Raw genomic sequence first — 27174 nt, forward strand, 5'->3', positions numbered from 1 at the left:
ACAATTCGGTTTGCCAGGAAGTTCTTTCTGGGGTTGGATGAGGAGGTTTGTTTAATTTTCTAGTTTTTATCATGTATAATAATAAGGTCATATATTTTAATCAGGAAAATAATATATTTTCTTAATGTTCCATAAACATCAAGTAATTTCAATACGAATATTTTGTATTATGTCTGGGCTGTAGGCTCATTGAAATTTAAAAAAATATGTATCTGATATTATTAATTGAATCGGCATTCACTTCGTAACACTTCATTATAAATTATTATGAAAAAAAACTATGTTATTAGTTACACAATTTTATTAATTTTATTTTACAAGAACACTACTACAGTTTTATATCCCCCGTCGATGGGAGGAGTGCTGTCCCGAAACTGTTATAGCAAAAATAGCGAAACATAACAAAATTATGTAACACTAATAAGTTTTATTTTCAAAATAATTTATATATATTTAGCGCTGGTTTATCATTAAAACAGAAATTATTTAAAATGGTTTATTAATGACTCTTCAAATGCTTTAGTGTTGAAATCAAAAACTACATCAATTTTTGTTCTAGCATTTAGCAGGTTCAAATAGTCGATAGCTATTGCGCCTCTGGTCGGTCCTGAAAGAATAAAATTTAAAAAGTATGTTAAATTGAAATTTTGAGATGAAAAAAAAATATCGATTAAAAAGTTTAAAAAAATGTTTCGCATTTTATAAATCCAAAAAACAATATTTTATAATATTCGACTTTATTTGAATAGCTGATTTGAGATGGATTTTTTACTTTAAAAGTGCAATATCTCACAACTAGTCAAATGTAGTTACCAACTTGTGCCAGAAACCCGACGATAAAGCATGTGATTACATAAGAGCATTATCATTCGAATAATTTATTACAAACTAACGTTGTAACGGTAATGTTGAGTTGAACCGACTTGGTTGGGACGACTGACGTTACCACGCCCTGTGGGTCTCTTTATAGGCCACGTTTCTTTGTTCTTCATGACTCCATGGCGTAAATGAAGTTAATGTTCTCCAGGACTTTATTCTTATGTGGACGGATGTTATGTGCCATACTGTTGCTCTTGCAGAATATGATGTATTGTATTCAATATAAAATGCTAAGTGGGTTCTTCGGACGTTGCTATACATTTGAGGTAAAATCGTTTGGCACGTGTGTGTGTCATCGTTCACTGAGCTATGAGCCCCACAGGTGTGCTATACGTGTATATTTTAAATAAATCATATTACACACTTACTTGCCTAAGTTTGAACTTATTTATCTTTTGATTTTTATGTAGCGAGGTATATTTACTTAAATTGAAACTTTCGATATCTGAACTTTTCTTTAAGTGTTATGACTTTAAAAAATATAATGTATGATGTAGGTATACTGACCACTAGTGATGACGGTTGAGGCATATGATACAATTTTCCCGACCATGACGTCTTCAGCAAGCAGAACTGCAGCAGCAATAGGATCCGCTGGTTGCCACATGTCCTTATCTTTCAGGGTGTCCACGTGCTCAATGGCGTTGATAAACACAGCCTCTGGTGACTGAAGAGCTCCAAGAACAGACTTCCTCCATTTCTACAAAAATATTATTTTTAATATTATTGAATGTTACACAGTGTGAAAAATCATATTCTTCTTCTTCAGCCTTGTTTTCTCCACTGCTGGATAAAAGACTCCTTAAAACGTTTCCATTCCTTCCTATAACCCGCTTTTATCATCCATGTTTTACCGGCTATCGAGACAATGTGAATCGAGACCAGGAAAGGTCATATACCCTTTAAATGACTAGACTTCCATATTCCCTTCTCAAATCTCTTTTACCTTTGTATTGCAATATTTCATTATTTTTTTTTAGTAATGAGGCGTGTTTTTTTTTATTACAAATTACTTTTACATATTAAGTTATCTTATAACTGTAACTTTCCTAAAAAAAACTTCCTCTTGTACTTGGAGAGTGATTTGCACTGTTATAGTTATTTTGTTATTTGAAAATTTCAAATATATGTACATGAAAAAATATATAAAAATAATTAAAATAAAATGCGGTTTTTACTCGGGTTCAAAAAATGTCTTATTTAGATATATTTTAACGTTTACGATGCGATAAGCTGCCATTAAGATTTTTTTGGCATTTTAATTATGCGGTGGATTTCAGGTGATTAATTGCCTTTAAATAGTGGCATTAATAAAAAGATATAAGGCATTGATTTATTGTCAGACAAATGGTAAGTAAACACAAGACGTTTACAAGTTTTTAAAACATGAAATAGGTAGGTTTAGTTACAATACTCAACGTTTTATTTATGCCTAACATAAAGTACCCATTTATAACAAATTGATGGTAAAAAGGCTTAAAAAAATACTGATGCGACATAAAGTTATTTTCGCAGGAGAGTCAACAGGCGGCCTCCGTGGTGTAGTGGTCAAGACGCTTGACTCACGCACGGAAGGTTCCGGGTTCGATTCCCGGTGAGAACACAAAAATTAAAATGTTATTTTTCTCAAGCCTGGGTGCTCTGTGATGTAATTCACCACTGTAATTAGGCCTCCTGGCATCCTGTGGTGCAAAAAAAAAAAGTTAAAACTCAAGGGCATAACATAAGTTCCAAAATAAATTAGGTAATACATGTCATGCAAAACTATTAGGATAAATACTAAAATAATGTAGGTAAGACATGTCGTGTAAAACTATTAGGGCCACATTGGATAAATACTAAAAACAGATTTTAACTCGTAAAAGACTGTGGTAAATAATTCAATTGCGCGCGGTGATGTAACATCGTGTTACCACAAACAAAAGACAGAATTTTCTAAAGTTCAGATATTTGTGAAAAAAAAACATGGAGACATACTGTTAAATTATTGCTTTCCCATAATTCAAAAAAATTAACATTTAATATAGCAAGAAAGAAAATGTCCATTTGAAGATTACAAAAAACACAACTTCATAATTTAAAAAAAATAAAAGAGATATATGAAGTCTTGTATTGTACGTAAACTAGTGTACACCACAGCCACACAAGAGTTAATATGCCGTTAGGATTCAGAACATAACTTTGTTGAAGTGTTAAGGTGGCGGTTCGAGACGCAACCGCGACCGGAGACCGAGACAGCTACTTGACAATGGGGCCAATGGGCAACAATTACCATGGATTTTTTTTATTAGCTAATAAATTAGTTGAAAAAATTACAAGACAATCGTTACTATTCTTATTAAAATCTGTTAAGAAATAAGTGAGATAGAAAGGATAAAGTCTAATCATTTGAATAAAGATAAAAATAAACAACTCGTGACTCGTGACATCACCAAGTATGACGTCATCAGACGCGGAGACGGTTTTCATGTAAAAAGTCTATGATTTAAGTAAAGTAAGTGGAATGGGGGGTGACTTTGATAAGTTTCGAACTTAAAACCTTCATAAAAGGGAAATTGAAATTGTTATTTTTTAAATGAGAAATTATTATGTTGGTAAGCGAGAAAAAAAAAACTTGGTCATCAAAGTCAACCCTCGGAGTGGGGTCGCTTTGATACACCATGATTTCACGTGTTTGTTTTGAAGATTTTCTAATTATAAATTATTTACAAAAAAAAAACACTCTAAAGCATTAGCAAATCAAGAAAAGGCGTGTCTCATGAAATAATTCAATTCCACGTAAAGTAATATTTATTTTTTAAATTATTGTAAACCAAAAACGGAAATTTTATTATAAACACAAAAATAACAGTTGAAATATAAATCAAGTTTTAAATTTTAAAATATTATGGTGATTTAAAAAAAAATATATATATATATATTTCTGTAATTATTGATAAAGATGACATAATAACCTTGCTGGCTGATCAAATAAAATTATCAGTTAACGAATATATTGCGCACAAGAATTTGTTCATTAGCTGATTTTATTATCGAATCAGAATGAGAGGTTATTGTGTCCTTTTTATGTATGGTGGAAACTTATCTTTCACAGCTTTGAAAACATTTATTATACCAAATGACTTAGAATCCATTTCTTTTATTCCAGTAAAGCAATTCTTGAATCTGTTAATCTGTGTCTTACGAAGACGCGAAACATACTTGGGAAATAAATATTGTCTATATTCAACTGCGTTCGACAAGATTTCACAAGAAGTGCTATTGAAGTGTTTGGCATTTCGTCACAATTATCTAATTTACTAAATAAATCACTTCACTGTAACTGCTCGAGGACGAAGCCTCATATGTATTTCGCTCATTTTCAAAAGAAAATATTTAAAGAGAAAATAGTTTTTAAGTTTATTAAGTCATAATATTTTAAATTTATGTTCTGAAATCTTGTGTGTTGGCGGGATTTTCCCAGTCCTCACATTTTACTTTCGCTTGGCAAAGAAAATTTTCCTTCTGTTCTGGAAATATTGGCTAAAATACTTTTAAGGATGTTTATCTTTATATTTTTTTATTTTTTTTATTAACTCGAAAACATACTCGTATTATACATAAATTTTATATAATATTCCCAGGGAGTTTAAAAAAAAAACTCATTTAGGGACATACAGATAACAATATTTATTCAAAGACGTTTTTATATTTTTAACTATAACATTATTTACAAAAGCAGAAAAATTAAAATTATGATATACTACAAATTAAAAAGGGTATGAAAAATATTTAAAAATAACAACAAAAAAAATACTAGGCATGGAAATAAATTCAAAATGATGATACATTATGCAATCTGGGAAAGAAAAATATAAAAGTTTAAAAATTACATGTATGTATATATACAAACTGAACTAGTACAAAATAAAAAAAGATTTTTTTAATTAACAAAATATGCGCACACCAGTGAATAGTGTTCCAAAACATATTTTGTAATGGTTGGAAGCAACCTGAGTCTAAATAAGAGCTTTTTCTAGTATTTAAACAAATTTTTTTTAGGCCCTGTCTCAGAACTTTTATTAATAAGTTCGAATCATGTCGCTCGCAAAACAATGACAACAAAAAAAAACAAAAAAACAGTTTAACTCATTTTAGAAAACTTCTTATTATTCGTTAAATTAACATTAAAATATGCGAACAATCATAATAATGGACACTCGGTGATATAAATACCAGTGATGTCAAGACAATGAAAATTCCACAAAATTACTTTTATCATTAAATAAATTAATATCTCGGTCGCGTCACGAACCGCCACCTTAAAAATGTTAAGACGTAAAAATAATCTAAACGGTTAAATAAATGAACAATCATACTTATAATTTATTGACGGGGAAAATCACAATGTTTGAATAACAAATATTGATATTAGAATTTGTATAAAGCAGACCTTACCATGCTCATGTTAGCCACTAGGACACCCTCCCAGGGAACCAGGAATAGTGTATGAGGATTACTTTCAGTCCCATTTAGAACGACATGTACAGATTCAGGATCTGAATAAAAGTTGTATTCGACTCCATTTATTATATTTCCCTTTCCTGAAATAAAATGTAAACAATATTTCAATGTCATGGTTTTGAATAGGAAAATATCGAAAAAAAATCATTGTGTATCATTTGAGTTATCATTTCTGGAGACACCACAAAAATACATCTGTTTTTCAAAAAAAAAAAAATCTGTTTTGAAACAAAGTGCCACCCAAATACTGATTTTTTCAGTTCATTCTGAATAGTACCCATAGTTCTATACCAAGAATTCTTAGTCAGTAGCTTTAAGCGCTCTTAAAGTTTTGCGGTGTATTTGTAATAAATGCTAGAATCTAAAATATTTTTTTAACTATCCAATATATCGCAGTCATTATTACCTTCAACACTTCCTCCGAGTATAACAAGCTTCTTAATCTTTTTCAAAAACTCGTCATCCAGTCGTATCGCCAAAGCGATATTCGTCAGTGGGCCAAGAGCCAAGATAGTGATTTGTCCTAAAAAAATATCACTCATTTAAAATACCATTTATTGAAATAACCATCGAAGCATGAGATACATATTTGAACTTCCACTTATTTTCACGCCCAACATGAAATATGACCACGTATCTGATTATCGTTGGCAAATTAAATGGCTTAGAATTAGACAGCGGAGAGACTATCACTCCCTCTCACTTCTGTTCACCGTACTTCATAGTCCTAACGCTCCTGTATACTTCGGTGAAAACTTTCAACGCTTATTAGTTTGTTTACCTCTTCGTTCTCATTCTCAAAGCCCCCTTTTAATTCTCATTCACAATTCTTTTTTCTTCTCTCACTCGTAATGTCTATGCGGCTAGACTTTTCTTTCCTCTATCCTTTTTATTCCCCTTTCCCATTAAGTAAAGTATTAGTTTAAGGTCGTTTACATACAAGTATTATAATTTTTTTTTTTTGTGTATTTTTAGTTTGATTAAATCTTTTTATATATAAAAAAGGCTTTGAAGCTCAAATGAAATAGATTCTATAATATTTTATCAGTTAATTGAAGAAATTTCATAAGCCCGCCAAAATATAATTTAAATAAAAGTTAAATAAAATATTTTTTAAATGTTGCGGAATCTATCTAAAACACAATATAATTTTCTTAATAGATTAAGTTTTTTATTGACATTTCTTGGTGGAACTGCATTTGAATTAAAATAGTAAAAATACTTAAAAATACATCAATTTAAATACACGTAATTTAAATACATTTTCATTATAAAACTTCATAAAATTATACGATTTTCACCGATTTTTATTATATACATACAAAGAAAACTTAAATTCATACAATCGTAATTTTTTTTTCTTAAATTATTTTAATTTAAACTCTTTTATTTCCATAATTATATAAAATCATGATTAACAACTGCTTGCACTTGTAAATAACAAAGAAATTAATTTAGTCTCCCACCAGTCTGACGATGCGGTCACGACGAAACCCGGTCACTGGTAAAAATTTATAAATAAAAGTGGAATAAAACTACATCCGTATTTTTATTATTATATTTGATTTTCTTAAATTTAACGGTTTGGGTAGGCAGGAAAAATTGCCTTAAGCCAATATGCCCGCCTTTATGCATATGTATGTAAACGGTATATCATTACTTTTCGGCACATACCAGGGTTTTCATTGACGAGCCTCACGAGCGTATTGGCGGCGTGTTCCTTGAGAAACAACGCTGGATCAGGTTCAAAGGAAGATGGAACATCGCCCATACCATCATTCCCGAAAAAGTCAGATTGCTCCAGAGTTATTGTCAATGCTTTACTTGCTCCTCGATAAACCGGAATCTACAAAATAAATCTAATATTTCATCATCAAGAGAAAAATAAATAATGAACAAATATCGCATAGCGATATATTTTATTGCAGTAAACAGGCTAAATAGTGACGAGCCAATTTCACCATGTCGTCATAATAGTAAGACAGCGACGGATGTGCAAAAATTGCTACATTCTTTTTTTTATTTGATCATGAAAGGGTTATTTATATAAAGGCTTTATTTTCCAATTTACAAAAAAAGTATGTTTGACTACCCCAATTATCAAATAATACACTTTTGCCCTTATAAAATTGTAACATAAGTGTCAAAATAATTAGTCAACCTCTCTCGTGTACAGTTGAAGAAAATCACATGCATCAAACAAAATAAATAATTATAATTGATATTTGTCACTTTTAATGAGTGGCATATGCGTGTACCGTGAGGTACTAGACCCGCCCAGAAAAGTCCAGATATAGCGTACGCAAAAATTGAAGCTGAAAAAACTACTAAAAAATGAGTAGAAATAATATGTTTTGGCCATTAGCTAATCTGTAGACGTCGCTTAGTATACAACTGAAGATTTTAATTCAATTACAATGTGTAGTGTCGTTTTTAAGTGGCAAAATACTGTTGGGATTAAAAGGGAATATGGTGGGATCACATTTCATGTATAAGTAGCGAATTCACATATGATGTTATTTAAGAATTCGATTATTTTACTGTCTGTCAGATCGTTAAATAAAACAAGGCGGCCATTTTGTTCGTTGCCAGGGTATCCGGCATTTTATTAATAAGCCTTAAAATAATATTAGGCTGTATTAATTTGACTTAATTATTAAATGATTATTTGATGTTTTTTTTTTACGTTTTCCTAATAAAAGCTCCTGATTTATTTTTATTGTACTGTCAGTAAAATATTTTTTGCTGTAAAACATAACACAAAATTGTCTCATATTTGTGTTATGATAATAATATATTGTTCGCGGTTTGGCAACATGTACCTACCCAAAACTTGAAAGTTGGAGGTCGGTAGTGTATCTTCGTAATCGTTTGGGAGAATTAATCTTCAACTTTCATGGTGAAGGTATGACGTTCTCAGCTTCCCATTGTAATCGCGGCCCAGGTATATTAATGACATTTTTGTTTGAAATACTTACATCTAATCGGTTTACAACATCCAACACCTTAAATACGTTTATCAGTACATTGTCCACGATAGTATTGCCTTGAACACAGGTGATTCCAATTATTTTTATTGGTGTGCTAAAACAACAACATTGACAGAGAACTTTATTTAACCATTTTTATTATGCAGACGACTATCAGCGGGTCATATGTTCACTCCGCGAGGTTAAAATTTGTGTATTAAAAATGTTAAGTGATAAGCGAAACTATATGTTTGGACATATAAAATAAAAATTGCATAGATCATTCACAAATCATTTTGCCAATAATAAGTGAACTTTTGAACATAGCAGAAAAAAGTGATTTCTAAGAACAATTACAAGGGAAACGTGATGTTAGAAGTGAATCTTTTTTTATTATAAATGATAAGTTACCGAAAGAAATTTGTAGAGACTGATTTGAAGAAGAAAGTGTAGTAAAAAAAAAATATATTTTATAATGGTTCTTACTTATTTACTTCGGTTGCAAGTTTCTCAGCTTTTAGTAAATACAGTAAAGCTACGGCATCATCCGTTCCAGCATCTGTGTCGATTATAACTAAGTTGTTTTCTGATGCTTTACTTTCAATTGCTTCCCTAAAAAAATAATAAACACATTGCATATATTTTACATAGTGGGGTTTGCATATTACTGTAATTAGTGTCCTGGCGAAGAGACGGGGTCGTCTTGAAACCGTTAGACATAGTCAGTAAGTGGTTATAAACATATTGACATCAAACAAAATTTTTGACCAGACCGTTTTTTTAAATAGGTGCGAAGGTTTTCACGGTCACTGTTTTCAATATGTTTCTTTTTTGGGTGATACCGTGTGTGTTGGATTTGTTCGAACGTTTCGGCTACAAAACACACAGTTTACTTTGAAGATGGTTCCTGCAATGGTAGCCGAAACTTCGGAACAAATCCAACACACACGGGTCACCCAAAAAAGAAACATGTTGTTAGTTTTTTAGTTCTCTTTTATTTTGGATTTTTCGCTGGGTTTTATCGTGACCTACGTTGTCAGATTTATGACAAGCTAAATAAAATCTTATACTATAAAATATGTGTATGCGATAGACGACAGAAATCTACTTAAATTAAATTAATTTTAGTATTTCATATTTGTGGGATATCTCAACAGTTATATAAAATAAATAAAAAACTTTAGAAAAACATCACAATAATACAACTAATGAGGAACTTCAGTCCTAAGGGAAATTGGATACAGAAAATGTTTTCTTACGTGCGGTAAAAAATATAGCATTAAATTGTACTGCAAAGTTTCTTGAAAATATATGAAAAAAGAACAAAATATTCTTTTTAGTAAAAACAAACTACTTCGAACGACGTCACTAGTTCTTATGAATTAACCAATGATGTGCGAGTTGTAAAAGATTTCCGGTTAACGGTAAGTCAACGGACCGATCGGCAGAACTGGCCGAGAAGAAGCGCAAGAGAACTTGAGACGTCACACACGGAGTACTTTCATAAATACAAACCATCAAACAATCATAGCGTTGATAATACGATGCATAAAATCGTATTTTTTTGGCTTAGTTTAAAAGAATTTTTTTTTTTAAAACCACTGCACTTCCTTATTGAGATAAGAAAAAAAAATGTTTTTCTCTTCTACTGAAAAATAAGGTGAATGTGGATTTTCTGAAATTTGCATACTTGAAATATTATGGGCCTTACGCATAAACTTGGCATGGAGTTACACTTGAGTACAGTGGTTATAATTCGGATGGGAATGCTACACCTAGTATAGTGGTAGAACAAGGATGTTATTCCCATCTGAATTATACTAGTATACTTATGCGTAATTTAACGCCGAGTTTATGAGTAAGCCCCTATATGTTTTAGCATCTACAGTCGAGGCCATCTTGGCCCTTAATGTATTACAAAAACGAATAATTAAAATAATACTCGAGTTTATGTATTCAAAAAGAGGAAGATATTTACAGAATAAGTTGTATGCTTCCAGAGCACAAGGGGTAAGAACTTATAGTCCTTAAAATATAGCTTGATTTGAATGACAGCTGTCAAACTAATTTCATTAGTGATGGGAAATTACTCATCACTGAACAAATCGATTTTATCAGTTATTTCATGCAATCGTGAAACTCTGTTTATCAATTTGTCCCATCTCTAACGTTTTTGCAAAATGGTGTAACCTTGTAAGAACGTCGTTAATAATAAGGTTTATTTTAGTTATTTTTTAGTTTTAAAGCTGATTTTATATATTAATGTTGATTTATGTTTTAAGCATTGTATGAAAAAAAAAATTAACACGCCTGATACAAATGCTTTTTCGTGTGTCAATATAAATAACTCCTTTGACGTTACTACAAAGTTATGTCGTCACTTTTTCTGACAACTGTCATTCTAATCATGTTACATTTTATGGACTATAGAACGGGATGCCTCGCTCTTCGCTATGTAGATAGTAAAATCGTCTTCATACTGCCAAATATCAGTATTCGCATACGGAAGGATATTTTTAGATCCAAGATCACGAGAAAAAATAGATTAATAAAATGAATACGAGTAACAAAATGTTAGATTACTTACGGATTTATTGACATCACGGTAACGATGCAAACGGCAACCAACAGCACCACAATCGCAATACACATTTGAAGAATTTTCATTGTTTTGAATTTTTCCCACAGATTCACGGGAACATTTACTCGCACATCCACGCGACGGTCTTCAGTAGAACTGGAAGTACTAATGTTTACCATTTGCTGTGGTAATCACTGTTTTTTTTTCTTGAAATTTTGTGATAAACCGTTATCACAACTGTAATAACGTTATATAATAAACTCAAACTCAAATACATTATAGGGAACACATTGTGATCAATTATACGCTCTGTCATCATTATACCCTATCCGCAACAGATGATGCTTAGGGCTCTGCATCGGAACACCAAATGCAGCGTATTTTGATTATATATTACATGAAGGCATGGTGATCACTGTTACGCTTCGGATACCAGTCCAGGAACAATGAATAATTGTGGTGTTAAACCTCCTTTAAAGCAAATCGGTAGTGGGATGGAAAAAATGTATATCTGTCATTTTCATGTACAGAATAAGCAAATTATTCTTTCTATCACAATGATTAACGTCATATTAAATGTTCAGCAAACAAACTTTGTAATTGTGCGATTTCCAAAACACCATCTCTTTTAAATCAAATTAGATTATTTCAATCAATAAAGAACTTTCTATATAAAATAAAGATTTTTTGATAATAATAGTGCATATTAAAATATCGTATCTATGATTTCAGATTTATATAACTGAAAAAAAAAAAAGACGAAAGTGGACATTGGTGTTTTATCCACGTATAAAATAGCTTATTGCGATAAACGGCAAAAAGTAGACTCCCGTGTTTTTTCTTCTAAGATACGGATATAATATGGCCATTTTGGAAAAGAGCTCTTGAAAATATATATATATATCATTTTGTCATCAGACGGACAAATTGAAGAAACATGGATGTTCTAACATGGGCGAAATGGTGAGTGTTATACATTGAGTACCGAGTGATCACATAAACTAACCAACGACAGGTCACGAGCCCTGTAAATGCCTAGACTTCCATGTTCCCTTCTTATTTCACCATCGCGCCTGTCTTATGGCAAAACGATGCATCTCAAAAAAGGTCGAACTGAAATAATCGCTTTTAAAATGTTTTATGGCAATTAAATCAGAACTTTCCCACACCAACTTGCCAATTGGCTAGGAAGCTTTATAAAAAATAATCTTAATTACCGTATGACAGATCTCAGAGAGTAGAATATTATTTCGGCAAAACGATGCAACTATAGATGCATCGTTTTGCCATCAGGCAGGAGATCTCTCAAATATATTGAAATTAAAAAAATAATTGTAAAAGTAAGCATGAATAAAAACTAAGATATTTTTTTATTTATAAACATAAGTTTACTGTACATTATTTAAGACATAAGTCCTAACTCCACGGGACTATAAGTCCTGTGTTGAGATGGGACTAACAAAATATAAATATAAAAAAAAAAAAATAATAATTAAAAAAAAAAAAAAACATAAATATGGCACCAATATATAAAAAAGTAAAAAAATATAAATATGGCATCAATATGATGAACAGTAAACTCAAACATTCGGAAAATCATTAAGGAGTTCCTACTCAAAAAACCCAGTCTTTAACTCCTTTCTTGAAGAAATGTTTAATTCACTATTTTTTTAACATAAAAAAGAAAAACACCACCAAGCAAGCAAGTAATAAATACAAAAACCTCACCAAGCCACGTTTTGGTGGCTTGTTGGTGAAGTTTATCTATATAAATATTGATCCTACTTAAAAATTAATATATTTACGTAAACAATGAGGAACTTCAGCCCTACGGGAAATTGGATACAAAAAATGTTTTCTTACGCGGGGTAAAAATTAGAGCATTAAATTGTACGGCAAAGTTTCTTGAAAATGTACGGAAAAAATGATAAAAAATATTTTGATAAAAACGCACTACTTTGAATGACGTCACTGGTTCATGTGAGTCAACCTATGATCTGAGAGCTATGGGACATTTCCGGTCTGCTTGTCGCTTCTGGACTAATGGGAAGAACTGAATGAGAATAAGGAATAAGCGAAGTTATTTTAGAAATATAAAGCTTTTGAAAATCGTAGCGCTGATAATACATTATACAAAAATTGAAAAAAAAAAAATTGACCTAGTTTAATAGTATTTTAACAAATAATTTTTTACTTTCTCATTACAGTCAAAATAAGGAGTAGTAGTAAGACTGTATCCGCTCAATCGAAAAAAGATAAATCTGGTACAAAATACTTCCTGATCTGTAATCCATCGAATGGTCAAGTGGAAGTTTATGGCGTATTAAATTTTTCGAACGAGTATTAGAAAATGAATGTCGGCCTCGTAGTGTAATGGTCGGCGCGTTTGCCTACCATGCAAGAGGTCTCGGGTTCGATTCCCCACAATGTTGATATAAAAGATTTATTGAAAAGGGTGTTTTTACACTAAAAATATTTCATAATCCCTTGACTGGTACCTAAAGTGTGAGACTGATCATCTTACCATCATGTAACAAAAATAATCAAGATACGCTGCGATCGGTGCACCAATGCAGTGCCCTATGCACCATTAGGTGTGGAAAAGGAATGATGATGATGATGAAGAAATTAATATTTGGATAAACTATTCGTAAAATAAGTGAGATTGGGGTGGTATTTTGAATTAATTTTATTGATACAGATTTTCAAATATGTTTTGAGGAAGCTTAATTTATCTTAATTTGTGACGACATGGACGTTTGTGAGAAGGGAATATCTTGGAAATCTATGGAAGTCTAGGCATTTACATGGCTTACGATCTGTCATTGGTGGTCACTTTACGCACTGTGTAACATTTACATTATGGCTTTGTGTACGAATGTAGTGCCCTATGCACTATTAGGTGCGGAAATGGCATGGTGATGATGATAATTAGAACATGATGTTTATAGTTGAATTAAATTAATAACGAGAAAATATATTAGTAAGAGACGCGGGCAGGTCAAATTAATATTAGATAAATTTACACTATTTAAAATTTGAATTATTATTATTTTTTAAATTTTTTTATTTTTTATTTAATTTTACAATACGCCCAGGTGGCATTTACAAAAAATAAACAGGTAACTATAAACATAGTAAGTAATAATTTAAAAAATAAACAACGGTTTTTTGCATACATGTAGAAATAATAAAAGTGAAACTTTACATTTTAAAAATGAAAAAAATAAATATGTTTATAAGAAAAGTGATTGAATTAAAAAGCAAGTTGTAAATAACTTGTAAAGAATTTAAACAAAATAAAATATATACATATAGGTATACGTATAAAAAATGGTATTACCAAATAATAAAAATTAGTTTACAGTAAGTATATATATAAGATAAAAATATAATATCTGGTACACAAAAATATTTGATACATGAAATTCAGAAAAATTTTAACATTAAAAAATAATTATAATCCTGTTTTCAATAAAGAAACATTTATAATACACTTATTATAACACGAAATAATTGACGAGGAAATCACAATAAGATAATGCGTGTAGCAATTTATAAGTGAATACAGATACATACAAAGTAAGACAACAAGATGCACACTGTGACACAAAATTACGTCAAAAACAGACGATCAAGCGGTTAGAAATGAACGATTAACAGCTTACAAGATAAGAACTAAGAAGCAATAAAATAAAACTTAGATATTCAATAAAGTTTTATTTTAAATACTTTACAACTTATTTTGTATTTATAGGACACTGACTTTAAATAATATTATTCACAACAATCAGTAGGTAGTAAAGTAAGTTGCTATATTCATTTCGTTCAGTAAACAGTAAACTACTGTCAAAAGTATGCTGCTCTTATTTCTCGTTATGTTGGCAACAGTTGAGAATGAAGTTTGTACATTTGCCGAGATGCAAAAACCACAGACTAAAGATACATACTGCAAAAACTGCAGTATTTAAACTTCAAATACTCTTATTTCATAGGAATGACTGCTGATCGTTGCTGGTAATTCATTATAATATGGTATTTTTATAAATTAAAACAACAACAACATGTTTTATTTATCAGGGAATAGAATCTGTCAAATACTGATAAAACTTTATTTAGTTTATTTGTATTCTCGAGATAAGAAATAGAAACGTACCCAAATAAAACTTTAGGCCGTTGGTTATATCACTAAAATTTTGATTTTGTACAATAATAATGTTAAGCTTTTATTAATGCGCCTTTCAGTCAAACGTGTGGTAAAACTATGTACGAAAGGTGCGTGCGGTGCACGAATGTCGAGATCCGTACATTATGCAGGTAAGGCTGAGAGCATTATCGTCAAAATCCAGTGAGGAGCTCTGCGTTAGTTTGGACATGTAATGCATATAGACGGCTAAACAGATTTACGATGAGAATGTTGATGGATGCAGAAAATGAAAAAACCAAGAGAAACATGGCATGACCAAATCCAACAAATACTTTAAGACGAACATGTCAAAAGTCGGAATAATCGGCGCGCGTGCATGAGAAGATGTATGAGTGAAGAAGAAGCGAAGCCTGCGTGCATAGACAGAGTGATGTGGCGTTTTACCTTCTCTGCCTAATCCTACAGTGAAGCGGCGTGTTGGATTGTTTTGTTTTGTACATTAAGGTAAAAAATATAATGAAAACGCGCAAAACATCTAAACCTAATGTTGTGAAGGGTTAAAGGTCAAACAGCACTACGACGCCGAGGGTGCGGCGCTTTGGCGGCGCGTAAAATATATTTTTTTTGGGGTGCCGTCACAGCTATAGTAAGGTTTGTTTCATACGAAACAGTGAAAATAATATGTAGTGTTGCCGCGATGCGCCACGCAGTGCCGCCCTAGTGCGTTTTGGCATTAAGACTCCATTTTTTTAACTTACGGAAGTGCAGATTTTGAATTTGGATGGAATTAAATTTAACTCAACTTGCGCTTTCCAAAAGTTAGTTCCTACTTGTATTAAATTAATTATTTTTGATCAATTAAACTATTTTTTTATATTATACAAACATTGACACAGGTAAAAATAAAAATAATAAAGGATAACAGAACAAAGTTTACAAGAAAGTTCAATAATAACGGACAATTAACGGATTTGAAATACGCGGAGACATATCTGTATGTCTATAAACTTGCTCCGACTGATTAAAAAAATATTTTATTGTTGGAGCAGTTGGAATGTGTTATTCAATATGCATTATATATCAAGTATCAATAACAATAATAGTAGTTAATATTTTTATTTTCAATCATAATTTTTAAAATCGTTTAGGTAAAAACAAACATGAAAAATTATGTTATTTTTTTATGAATTGTAAACAAATTCGCATTCAGCAAACACGTATTATTATTTCTTCTGTTTGGAATGTTGAAAATCTGACTAAAATGGCCATGAGCATGTCACGATGTAAGTAATAATTCTTCAAAATAAAAACTTAAAAATATCTCTAAGACATGAGTCGTCATTTGTTTAGGAAGCCGTTAATAAAAACCTCTATTCAATTCGTCGACGCACTTGATAGTTATTTTAGGATTGTCGATTAAATTTTGTTGAGATGTTAGTTATTTGACTATTAGTGATGCGCTTATGTAAGTCAACTTATTCGATAATTGCTACAATAGGTCACAATAATAATAGTATTTATTATGTATAAAAAAACACATTACATTTACACAATGCATTATTACTCATAGTTAAAAATGAGGTACCGGGTGTCCAGTGGCAGATTTTATACTTTAAAACAAATATAAAAAAATAAATAGACAAGTTATTATAAAAAATCAGAATTTTACATAAATGTACATAAAAAAAATACATTTTATAAATGCCAACCTTTAAGGTGCAAGCACCTAAATCTCGTTTGATAGTCACTATCGTTAAATTTTTGTAGTATTTAAATTTTATGTAGATGAAACTTGGAGTTTTTTTTCTTCATTATTTAGAGCGATTTAACAATTCCTTACATTCCTAACACCAACGATCGCCTTCTAAGTTACACCTGTGTATTTTTAACACTGAATCACGTACACGTTAGGTTTTTTCATAAATTTAAACAGATAATGCTGAACCTTGGCAATATTTTGGGTATATAGGTGTCTCCGAAGCTCTAAATCTGGGTACCCAATTTTTAATTAACTTTATCAAAAGCGCTTCACTTATTCGGCGAATATTATGACGATTTCAGAACTTAGTAAGAGAAAAATAGCTTGTTATGTTCGTTTTGATAGCGAACGCACGCATCTCTTCCGACCAACATTCCATGGCAAATAAAAAAATCCGCATTACCTGCAACGTCTACGTCTACGTCCCACCCCACCCCACTCCTCTCAAGCTACTTGCATTAAAAAGTTTTCAAATATTAAAATATGCAATTTGCCACCGGACAACTGTATAATAAAACATTGTAACGATGGCCTTGATGTTTCAATGATTTTTTCTTCCACATTCACTGCTAATTAGAGCAAGTAGACATTACCAGTTGTCTCCGGGGCTGGGATTATAAAATACGTAAATTACGTGCAAGCAACGCGTTCTTTACCCCCGCGAGAGCGTTCAGAATCGCACTGAAGGAGACCTTATTCCAAGTAAGTATTTTCAATTACATACATTTCGTAGCATTTTTTTTTAAATTTGACGTTAAATTATGTCATCGACAACCTGTTTTAAAAAAAGTACTATTTTCGTTCAACTCCCTTTTTTATGGAATTATGTCTTTTTTCTTATTTTAAAAAAATAACGATTTTGTTGTTAATTAATTTCTGCCGTATAATAAATAAAAATATAAGAATAAAATTTTCATGTTCAAGGCAGCCTGGGTTAAGGCTCTCCTGAAGCGTCCAAAGCACGGGTCCAAGCGAGGTCGATCGCCACGCTGCACCATTAAATATTTTTTAAGTTTATAAAATTAAATACATATATAAAATTAAATACATACATCTATACGTGCATCCTTTTTCAACACTAATATTATCTATTAAATAAGTAAATCAAGTAAAAAGGGCAAGGAAACAGAAAGTAATTAGTCCAAATAATATATAAAGTTACAATATTTTTAAACTTCTTTTAGAGGAATATAACACATTTATTTATTGAAATAAATATGTGATTAACAATAATACAGAACCTTAGAACATGTAAAATATAGAATTAAAACTTTTTTCCATTAATTTGTTTTCAAATTAAATATTTATTTACATTGTGTGGATACAAGTCCCATGTAGTAATAAAATCATTTTCTGATATTCATATCATTTGGTCTCGTGGAGTTTGTAGTTCGTTACTATTTTATTTGTAATATATGCATTTTCGTAAAAAACAAATAAAAATGATAAAAAGTAATAAAACGACTTTTTATTTTAAATATTTAATAAAAATACGTGTTTTATAAACGATCACAAATATAAATTGAGCTTTTCTCTATAAGTAAAACCATAAAACAACACAAAAATATGCATAGAAAAACTATATAAAGTTGTGATACATGATAATTATCATTATATGCAGATGCGTTTTTTTATTGAGTAGCAACTTCGGGAGCTTTTTTTAGAATAACTTTTCCTTCCAGTGTTTGAATCCTGTAAAAAATAGAACTTTTGATTACACCTCGATATTGTAAATATACCGCGTTGGTAAAAATATTTTAAGAATATCGTCACCATATGGAACTCTCAGTTTCCGTCATCATTTCCCTATCCGCATTCAGTGAATGAGGCAGTGCATTGATGCTTTAATAATTGCAGTGCGTCTGAATCATTTTTATCACGTGGAAGGTAAGGTGATCAGTATTAAGCTTTAGCAGCTGGCACTGGGGTTCAGGGATATTGAAGTGCAGAATCATATTCATAACAAATATTTCAAATCGGTCAACAGAGACCGCTATGCTACACAACACAAATTACATAACTTATTGGCTAAACTACAAAGAGGGCTGTACCTGTACAGGTACAGCCCTCCAGTGGCCGCTGAAGCCCTTTTTATAATGTTTTAAAAAATATATTCAGTTTTTACTAATACAATATTTGAATATGTATTCTGAATTTTCAAATTTTATCCGTTGAATGAAACTGCGTATAATTATTACGGGATAGACTTAAAAATCTTTTTTCAATATGGGCTATGTTTCATCAATATAGGTATTACTGTATTTTATTTACTGTATTCGAGATAAAGCACATACTAGCCATAATTTTATGAAAAGTTTTACGTAATTAGTAATGTATCGTGGGTTGTGCACAAACAAACTAAATATATATAATATCAAAATATAAAATTAATGGAAAAATATATGTATTGCAAGGTGGGACGGTGGCTTAGTTGCAAACATAATGACACAATCTTTTATAAATCTCAAAATTATTATATTTCAACATACCGGTTACTGAATTTTTCAGAATGTGGAACCTTATACCTGTCGGAAATTCTGAAAAGAGTTACAAAAAATATTCGTTAAAACATTTTAAAAATATGATAAAAATATGTTTTAATACTAAAATTATATTGGTATATTGGAATAAAGCTTCCGCTATTTTGAAACACTGCAGTGAAAAAACGTCTTGTAGTATCGACAGTATTTTGAGTAGACAACGACTAGATTTCCATAATATTATCTCAAAAATATTTTTAATCTGTCGCAATGAATTTCAAGCCTTTTAAATATTTTTCTATTTGTTTTTTCACCACAACTGGCCCAATCGGCGTAGTAAAGTACAGAACAAAACACCCAGGCTCGAGAATAATAACATTAAATTATGGTGATCTCACCGTGCCTAACACGTGCGTATATAACTGCGTAATTCAGGCGTCTCAGTTATCCACGGGGACAGGACTGGGTGTCTCGTCTTATGACCGACATTTAATGATTTGTGTATTGTGGTCATCAAGCGAGAGTGAAGGAAAAGAGAAAGAAAATTAGCCTGTTTACTTGCGAATTTCCCGTAACTATTACGCATTATTTTCGCTGTTCATTGGATGAAACAATGACGAAATATTTACTGAATGAATTGCGGTATGCGGTTTTTGCTCCTATTCAACTTTATGCATTTTATTATGTGATTTAAATTATTTTATAATAGAACTTACTTATAAACAGGTTTAATATTGTCTCCCCATGGCCACGCTCGATTAAGTTCCTTCAACTGAAAAGAAAATTATTTATGGTTGATAAGCTGTTGCGGTAAAAAATTCATGAAAACATAAGCATGATACATAAACAAGTATTTATTTTATGGAAAAAGTGTCTATTGTATTACATAAAGATCTAACCTCGATTGTGTGATTAAAATCACCTAGAATAATTATTGAAATTTTCAACAATGTTTTGAGTTAGTCCAAACGTTTTTTAAAAACATTTTGTTGCAACAGAGAGGGAAAACATTTTTGAGAAGGCAATATGGAAGTCTAGACATTTACAGGACTTATAACCTACCATTGGCTGGTTTAGGCGGCCACTTTACTGTAAATGATAGACTTTCATTTTACCTACTTAAAAATGTTTTTCCTCACTGCAGCAACAAAATAAACATTTCTTAAAAACTTTTTCATTCAGAAGGAAAAAAAAACATACATTAAAAACTATTTTACAAAAATCGTAAACCATATTAATTTTTCTCCCCGATTAATTGCTATATAGACAGTTTGGCCCCTTTCAGACCATAAAATTACAAGGGTGGATGGATTTTTATCGTATTATAATATTTGTTTTTCATTTTTATTTATTTAGTGGCAGACAAACGCACAAACCAGTATTCCATGATATTCTTATAATCTCCAATCTCTTTCCCATTGCGGGATTTTCTCCTGAGATAAGCCAATAAATAAATAAAAAAATATTTCAGTAAATATTAATGATAATTTTATTATGTCGTGTGGATTTTTACGATACTGGTAATAGGCCATAGCGTTTACATATGTAGAATGAAATAGAAAAGGTGCCGATGCACAAATTGAATTCTTGTATAAAGTACTTGAAGATTAAATTACTCGTAAAGCTAACATTTAATTTATTATTGAAATAACAAATAAAAAGGAAATAAGGAAACAAAATATTTACGTTATTAAATTACTTTGGGTACTATTTTTACCCCTGTTCGTACCATTTATATGCCGATGATTTGCAATTGTATATTCATTTCGAGCCTGTCGACATTGTTGAAACACATAGAGTAATGTCACTTGCACTCGACCATATCTCTTCATGGACAAAAAAACATGGACTTCTCATAAATCCAACAAAAACCCAAATTGTACTTGTTGGTAGTAAACAAATGTATTCAAAAGTGAATTTTTCCACACTTCCTCTTTTCAAAATAGATGGTACAGAAATTCCATTCATGACTTCAGTCAAAAACTTAGGTATTATCATTCATAAGCATTTAGAGTGGCACGATCAGGTTAACGAAGTTAGTCGTAAACTTTATAGCAGTTTGCACTCACTTAAAAGATTACAGAATTTCTTGCCAATTAATGTTAAGCAAACATTAGTCCAGAGCTTACTTCTTCCACTCCTTGACTACGCGGATGTATGTTATCCAGATGCTAACTCTGAATTGCTTGATAAGTTAGAACGATTGCAGAATATTTGTATTCGTTATATCTTTAATCTTCGCAAATTTGACCACATAACCGAGTATCGCACGCAACTACACTGGCTCAGTATCAGGCATAGAAGAAACATTCACATTCTATCACTTCTTCACAATATTTTAAATAATCCCACTTCGCCTGTTTATCTGAGAGAGCTCATCCAACCTCTTTCACAACACGGACTATCTCTTCGTTCTAGTAACGAGAAAACTCTTTTAATACCCCGTCATCGCTCTAATTTTTTTGCCTCCTCTTTCACAGTAGTAGCCGCTCGATTGTGGAATAATCTACCCACTAATGTTAGAGACGCCCCTTCTTTATTTACATTTAAGTCAAGATTGAAATGTCACTATCTAAATATTTAAATTGTTCCTTTATCCTTCTTCTATCCTTCCCATCCCCTCTCCTCTCTTCATAGTAAAGTGTTATTTTTTTTTTATACATTTATTTATTTTTGTTAATCTTTGCTTTTAATTTTTGTATAAAATTGTAAGATTCAATATGTCCATATATTTATAATTTTCTGAAACTGAACGGTTTGGGTAGGTAGGAAGAAATTGCCTTAAGGCAATATGCCCGCCCTTATATGTATATTTATTGTATATGTATATAAAGTGTCAATAAATAAATAAATAAATATTTTTTAATTAAAATTAAGCATTACCGACAAAATCAAGAAAAGAGTTCTGGGTTGGTTTGGACATGTAGAACGAATGGACAGCGAAAAAACTGCCAAAAGGATTTACTGTGCGAATCTTGATGGATGCAAAAATCGAGAAAGACATGGCATGACCATATTATACAAATACTTTAAGATGGATATGCCATAAGTCGGAATAATCGATGCGCGCGCATGAGAATATGTATGACTGTAGAGGAAGCGACCTGTATGCAAAGAGAGAGTGATATGTCGTTGTATCCTATCTGTTTACCCTTATGAGAAAACGGCGTGATGATTTGTTTGTTATTTAAACAAACTATTTTTCTTTATACACAAATATTTGAAAATATCTGTTGGTTCAACTGTAAATGAGAATTCATTTTTAAATGCTTTATTTTACTTATGACTTAACTTTTCTTCCCTGTATGTACTAGTATATTTAATAATGTATCTTTCACCTAATATGTAAGGGTAAGTGCCGTTTATTTAAATAAAATAAAATCAATATGAAAGAACTCCTTTTACCAATTTAACAACAAAACGATTATGTTGTTTATTTAAAATATATTTTTAATTTTATTGATCTAGGCAAAAAAATAATAGTTTAATGACAAGTCCCTTTCATCTATACAAGCTCCGAAACTGTTCAAGGCATTCCTAAGGATAATAATTATGATATATATGATTTTTTTTTTAGTATGGATCAAAAAAGCGAATTTTAATAGATTGTCTTTTTTTTTTTAGTAAAAAAAAATATTTACGTTTTTATGATACCCAAATATTTCATTTTGAGGGCCATTTTCAACGAGTTGTAAATAACTCACTATTAGAAAATGGAATCAAGTTGAGATAGAGTGGGATTCGAAACACAGACCTTTGGTCCGTGAGTCCGAGACACTAGCCACGGGACCACAACCCGATCTAAGCTGTACTTTTAATGTAGTAAGTACAGCTTTTTTTCGTTTTTATTAGACAATGTTTATGTTTTAGTATTAGCACTATTTAAAATTGTTGATACCTATCGTATTCTTCCAGTAACCTTTAATGAATTTGTTTACCCACATACATGCCACGCCTGTGGGATTTTTTTCGTCTACGTGATAGTTTATTTTGTATATTATGTAACACAAATTTGTCGTGAAACGAGAAAAATTACTAATTTTCCATAAAAAAACACTTAAACGTGGAATCCCTCTAATAGGGAAATGTCACATACAACGAATACCGATAAAAATACATAAAATGGATTTAAAATAAATTGAGGAGCAGGCTGCAATAGGCTTTTTTAATTCTTTAAACCTTCAAAAGATGGCAGCAAAAATATCCATTTAGATATCTGCATTACCAACCGAGATACAGGCTTCTAAAAAAGGCGGGAAAAATCGCCCTTATTGCATAGAAGTTGTCAGATGTGATGCATAGTCAGTTTCACAGACTACAGATGTACAGATATCTGTCAATTTTGCCTACTCACTTGTGTTATACCAACTATTCATCGTAGTTTTATGCGAGTGCTTGGGTTAAAATGACATTCTTGAGTAGTTGTGATAGTGAAAGTCAATACAGTTTTGATGAATTACAGCTATACTCTGGGAAGAAAGACCTTAACATCGGTATAAAAGAGAGGTTTTTCAAAGTTGGTTGACTCGCAATATACGGAAAAATAAGAGAAATGAAGGGAAACCTTAGGGATGGCGCACATTGAGCCACTGGTGGCAGCCACTAGACGCGACCACTAGTGGCTTAGTGGCGGTTACTAATCGCCGCCACTCAGCCCCTACTTTTGGCTTAATTCCGTCAATTTCCGCCAAGAGTAAATCCCAAATAGCAAGGCACTTTTCTACATCAGAGATAAAAACATCTAAATTGAAATCCGCCGACATCGTGATGAGCGTTCGGTGCGTGCTTGCAGCTAGACTAGGGTTGCCATATTTTGCTAGGGTTTCGTCGGGACGTTCTGGAATGGGGATATGTAGCAATAAAAAAAGCAATTTTGTAATCGTTTTTCAGAAGTATAATATATATATGTTTTTCTTACTTTTTATGTAATGCTTGAATTTATATTTATATTTATATATTTTTTCTAACATGATATTGACGTAATACTGCAATATTGATTCTACAGTTCTGGCAGCAGACGACATTTTTTATCGTTGCTTTATACTGGGGCAACATCAATTACATAACTTTTTTCAATGTGGCTTTATGAGTAGGAATGGAAATTAAATACTCGCTAAATTTCAAAAATTAAAAAAAAAATTTACAGAGCCCATCAACTTTCACTCTATCGAGGCAAGATGAGTTTTAATTAATTTCTTAAGATTCATCAATTGCTGGAAGCATTTGCAACCATATTTACACCTTTGTAATCAGTACGGCCGTAGAAAATTTATGTTGATTAACAGCGTTGTACTGTGTAAGTCTAAATCGGGACATTATAAGTTTCATCGGGACGTCGGGACAGAGGGCTCAATAACGGTGACAGTCCCGATATATCGGGACGTATGGCAACCCTAAGCTAGACTGACGTGTGTGTGTTGCGGGACGCGGGCGGGAAGAAGCCGGCTACTGTGACCGAGTATGCGATGCGTGCGTTAAAACGCGGCCACTAGTAGCGGGCGCGGGCGACGTCCGCAGCTTGTGCCTCGAACGCGGCCACTCGAACGCTCGGTTTGTGCCGATGCTTTACAAAACGTATGAAAAAACTCATCCGCAGCTTGTGGTCGCGTCTAGTGGCCGCCACCAGTGGCCCAATGTGCGCCCGCACTAACTGGCAGCAGAATACAGGGTAAAATATTTAAGTCCATCACAAATTGTTGTAAGACGACAATGCGGTATCATAAAATTGGTAGTAAGGAACAACAGAATCTTTTTACAGAGTTTTGGAGTCTAGGAAAAAAAAATTACATGACGTTTTTATATCTAACGATTTTGATAAAATTATAAATAAAGTTATCAATGAAACTTCTTGATTTAGTTTTACTTTTTAATTATTTTGACCAACGAACGCTTTCGCCTAAGTAGGCATCTTCAAGACTGGTGAATTGTTTACCACGTTTTTAGCTTTTATACTATTCTTAACATATTTTGGAGATAAGAAGATCAAATAAGTATTTTAACAGAGAACATAAAACATAAATATTTACAACTAGTTTGCTAAATAGTTAATTTTTCGAGTTTTTGGACCGAAATTGAGATTAAGCATTAATTATTTAAAATGTGGGAAAAGAACACATGGCGAAATACAACAGAGTGGGAAATGCACATTTTAACAGGTTAAGTTAGCACAATACTTTGATTTTTCGACAGAGAAGTTTACATATCTATAGATGAATGACGAAATATTTCTAGATACATACCTACATAATACATTTGTTTATGGAATGAAGTAATACTAAAAAAGCACTAAAAAAATAAAATAATAAAAAAGTAAAACTAAACCAATAAGTTTCATTGATAACTTTATTTATAATTTTATCAAAATCATTGACTATGAAGTTTTATCAAGAAATATCAACAAAAAACCTCAATATGTTTTTATATCTTCTTGTTTGGAATTTAATACGCCAAAAAGAAGTGGAAATAATTCTACACATAAAGTGAGACAATTATCCTGGAAATATCAGCTGAACTTTAAAATGATAATACATAGTAGTGAATTTTCTCTGCATTGTGAAGATAAAACACCAATCAAACCGTGTAAAGTAAAAGGCAGTAAATCCTTGTTACTAAAAGCTGTTACTGAAGCTAAAAATTAGTACGAGGAGATGGTATTTCCCTTGGTAAATATTCTCACAGATTGTTGGGAAGAATCGTAAGATATGAATGATGAACAGTAACTCAGTACAATTGAGTAGCATTACAGTATAATTCTCTTATTTAAATATAATTAAGAGACATTTCATAATTTTATAACAATAGCTAAATAAATACAGCACAACATACAATTGTTTTGATGTATGCAAGCAGATTAGAAAAAAATTTCCATCAACTTAAAAACTTCAAACTCCTGTAACTTTTTATCCCATTTTTAAATAATTACCCTTATTGCAGCCTACTCCTCAATTATTGTATTTTCAAAATCAATATGGATATTGTGGAGAAATGTTTTCACACATAAATTTAAAAATAAACTTTGAAAAAAAATCCTTCCCTAGAAAAACTTAACATGTTTGGCCTTGACAGTTGTAACGTCAAGATTCGTGACAATGTTCTAAACACGTTTGAATGGGCAGGAACAAATAAACATGAAGCTTGACGTACGCACAGTATTTCATAGACCTTTATTACTTAAAAAATGAAAAAAAACCTGGTATTTCCCTATTGTATGTGATAAAGGTTTTAATAATAATTTGTGTCACCTTTCTAAGCTTATCCAGTTTTTCCAATTCTTCTAATGTGGGTTCTGGTTCCGGTTCTTGCTCAGGTTCTGATTCCGGTTCTTCTTCTGTTTGGTCCGGTTCCGGGGTCCCCCCCCTCCCGGAGACCTCGTCTTCTGTTACGTACTCTGAACAAATCACCTTTATAAGAATAATCTTTAAACTAAAACCACATTTAAGGAATAATCACCATGACGTGAATAATTTTTTAAAACTCGAAACTAAGCAAAATCTTATTTTTTCGATCTGCGAAAATAAATTGAAAAATAATAAAAACCAATTCGGCGCACAATTAAATAATTGCTATTCTGAAATACAGTATTTGCTTTTTTTTGACATTCACAAAAAAAATACTAATGACAAAATCGTCGAATTTCGTATCACTATTCAATTATCCATGTAAAGGTGCGATATTGATAAAATGGTTTTGTTTTCGATTTGTGACTTGATTCTTGTAGATTTTCTGTAATATATATATTTTTTAGTATTTGCATTAACTAAATATAAACAAGTATTATTATTGTGGATAATTTGTATAATGCTATTTATGTAATATCTACCTTTCCTTTTAAAAAAAAAACATTTCTCTAACTTTGT

The 27174-nt window shown here is 31.4% G+C and overlaps 2 protein-coding genes across 4 annotated transcripts in view; both read right to left on the reverse strand.

Annotated features, from left to right (window-relative positions):
- Positions 1-286: 286 nt before the first annotated feature.
- On the reverse strand, positions 287-15861 carry LOC148276212 (nucleoside hydrolase-like). Its single transcript, XM_088234563.1, has 9 exons — positions 15838-15861; positions 10939-11088; positions 8838-8963; positions 8361-8466; positions 7057-7228; positions 5789-5905; positions 5317-5462; positions 1387-1579; positions 287-607 (listed from the first exon to the last, which is right to left on the reverse strand). The coding sequence occupies exons 2-9, from the start codon at positions 11016-11018 to the stop codon at positions 483-485; spliced, it is 1065 nt and encodes a 354-aa protein (XP_088090689.1). The 5' UTR covers positions 11019-11088; positions 15838-15861; the 3' UTR covers positions 287-482.
- Positions 15862-18303: 2442 nt separating this feature from the next.
- LOC148276213 (uncharacterized) overlaps positions 18304-27174 on the reverse strand; it is a 43418-nt gene continuing 34547 nt past the window's right edge. For all 3 annotated transcript variants that reach the window (XM_088234581.1, XM_088234582.1, XM_088234583.1), the window contains 4 exons: positions 26560-26705; positions 20035-20090; positions 19328-19375; positions 18304-18530 (listed from right to left, as the gene is read on the reverse strand). In XM_088234581.1, coding sequence (XP_088090707.1) covers positions 18470-18530; positions 19328-19375; positions 20035-20090; positions 26560-26705 — 311 coding nt within the window. In that variant the 3' untranslated portion in view covers positions 18304-18469. The remainder of the gene's footprint in view (positions 18531-19327; positions 19376-20034; positions 20091-26559; positions 26706-27174) is intronic.

The sequence above is a fragment of the Micrasema longulum genome, unplaced genomic scaffold, assembly GCF_059751315.1.
Source record: "Micrasema longulum isolate JH-2025_06_02 unplaced genomic scaffold, ASM5975131v1 h1tg001259l, whole genome shotgun sequence".
Lineage (NCBI taxonomy): Eukaryota > Metazoa > Arthropoda > Insecta > Trichoptera > Brachycentridae > Micrasema > Micrasema longulum.

Coding starts and splice junctions, on each gene's coding strand:
- LOC148276212 (XM_088234563.1), bottom strand. CDS start 11,018: ATGAAAATTCTTCAAATGTGTATTGCGATTGTGGTGCTGTTGGTTGCC. Junction 5,906..7,056: donor GCTCGTCAATGAAAACCCTG/GTATGTGCCGAA, acceptor ATATTTTTTTAG/GACAAATCACTATCTTGGCT. Junction 608..1,386: donor CTCAACCGTCATCACTAGTG/GTCAGTATACCT, acceptor TTATTCTTTCAG/GACCGACCAGAGGCGCAATA.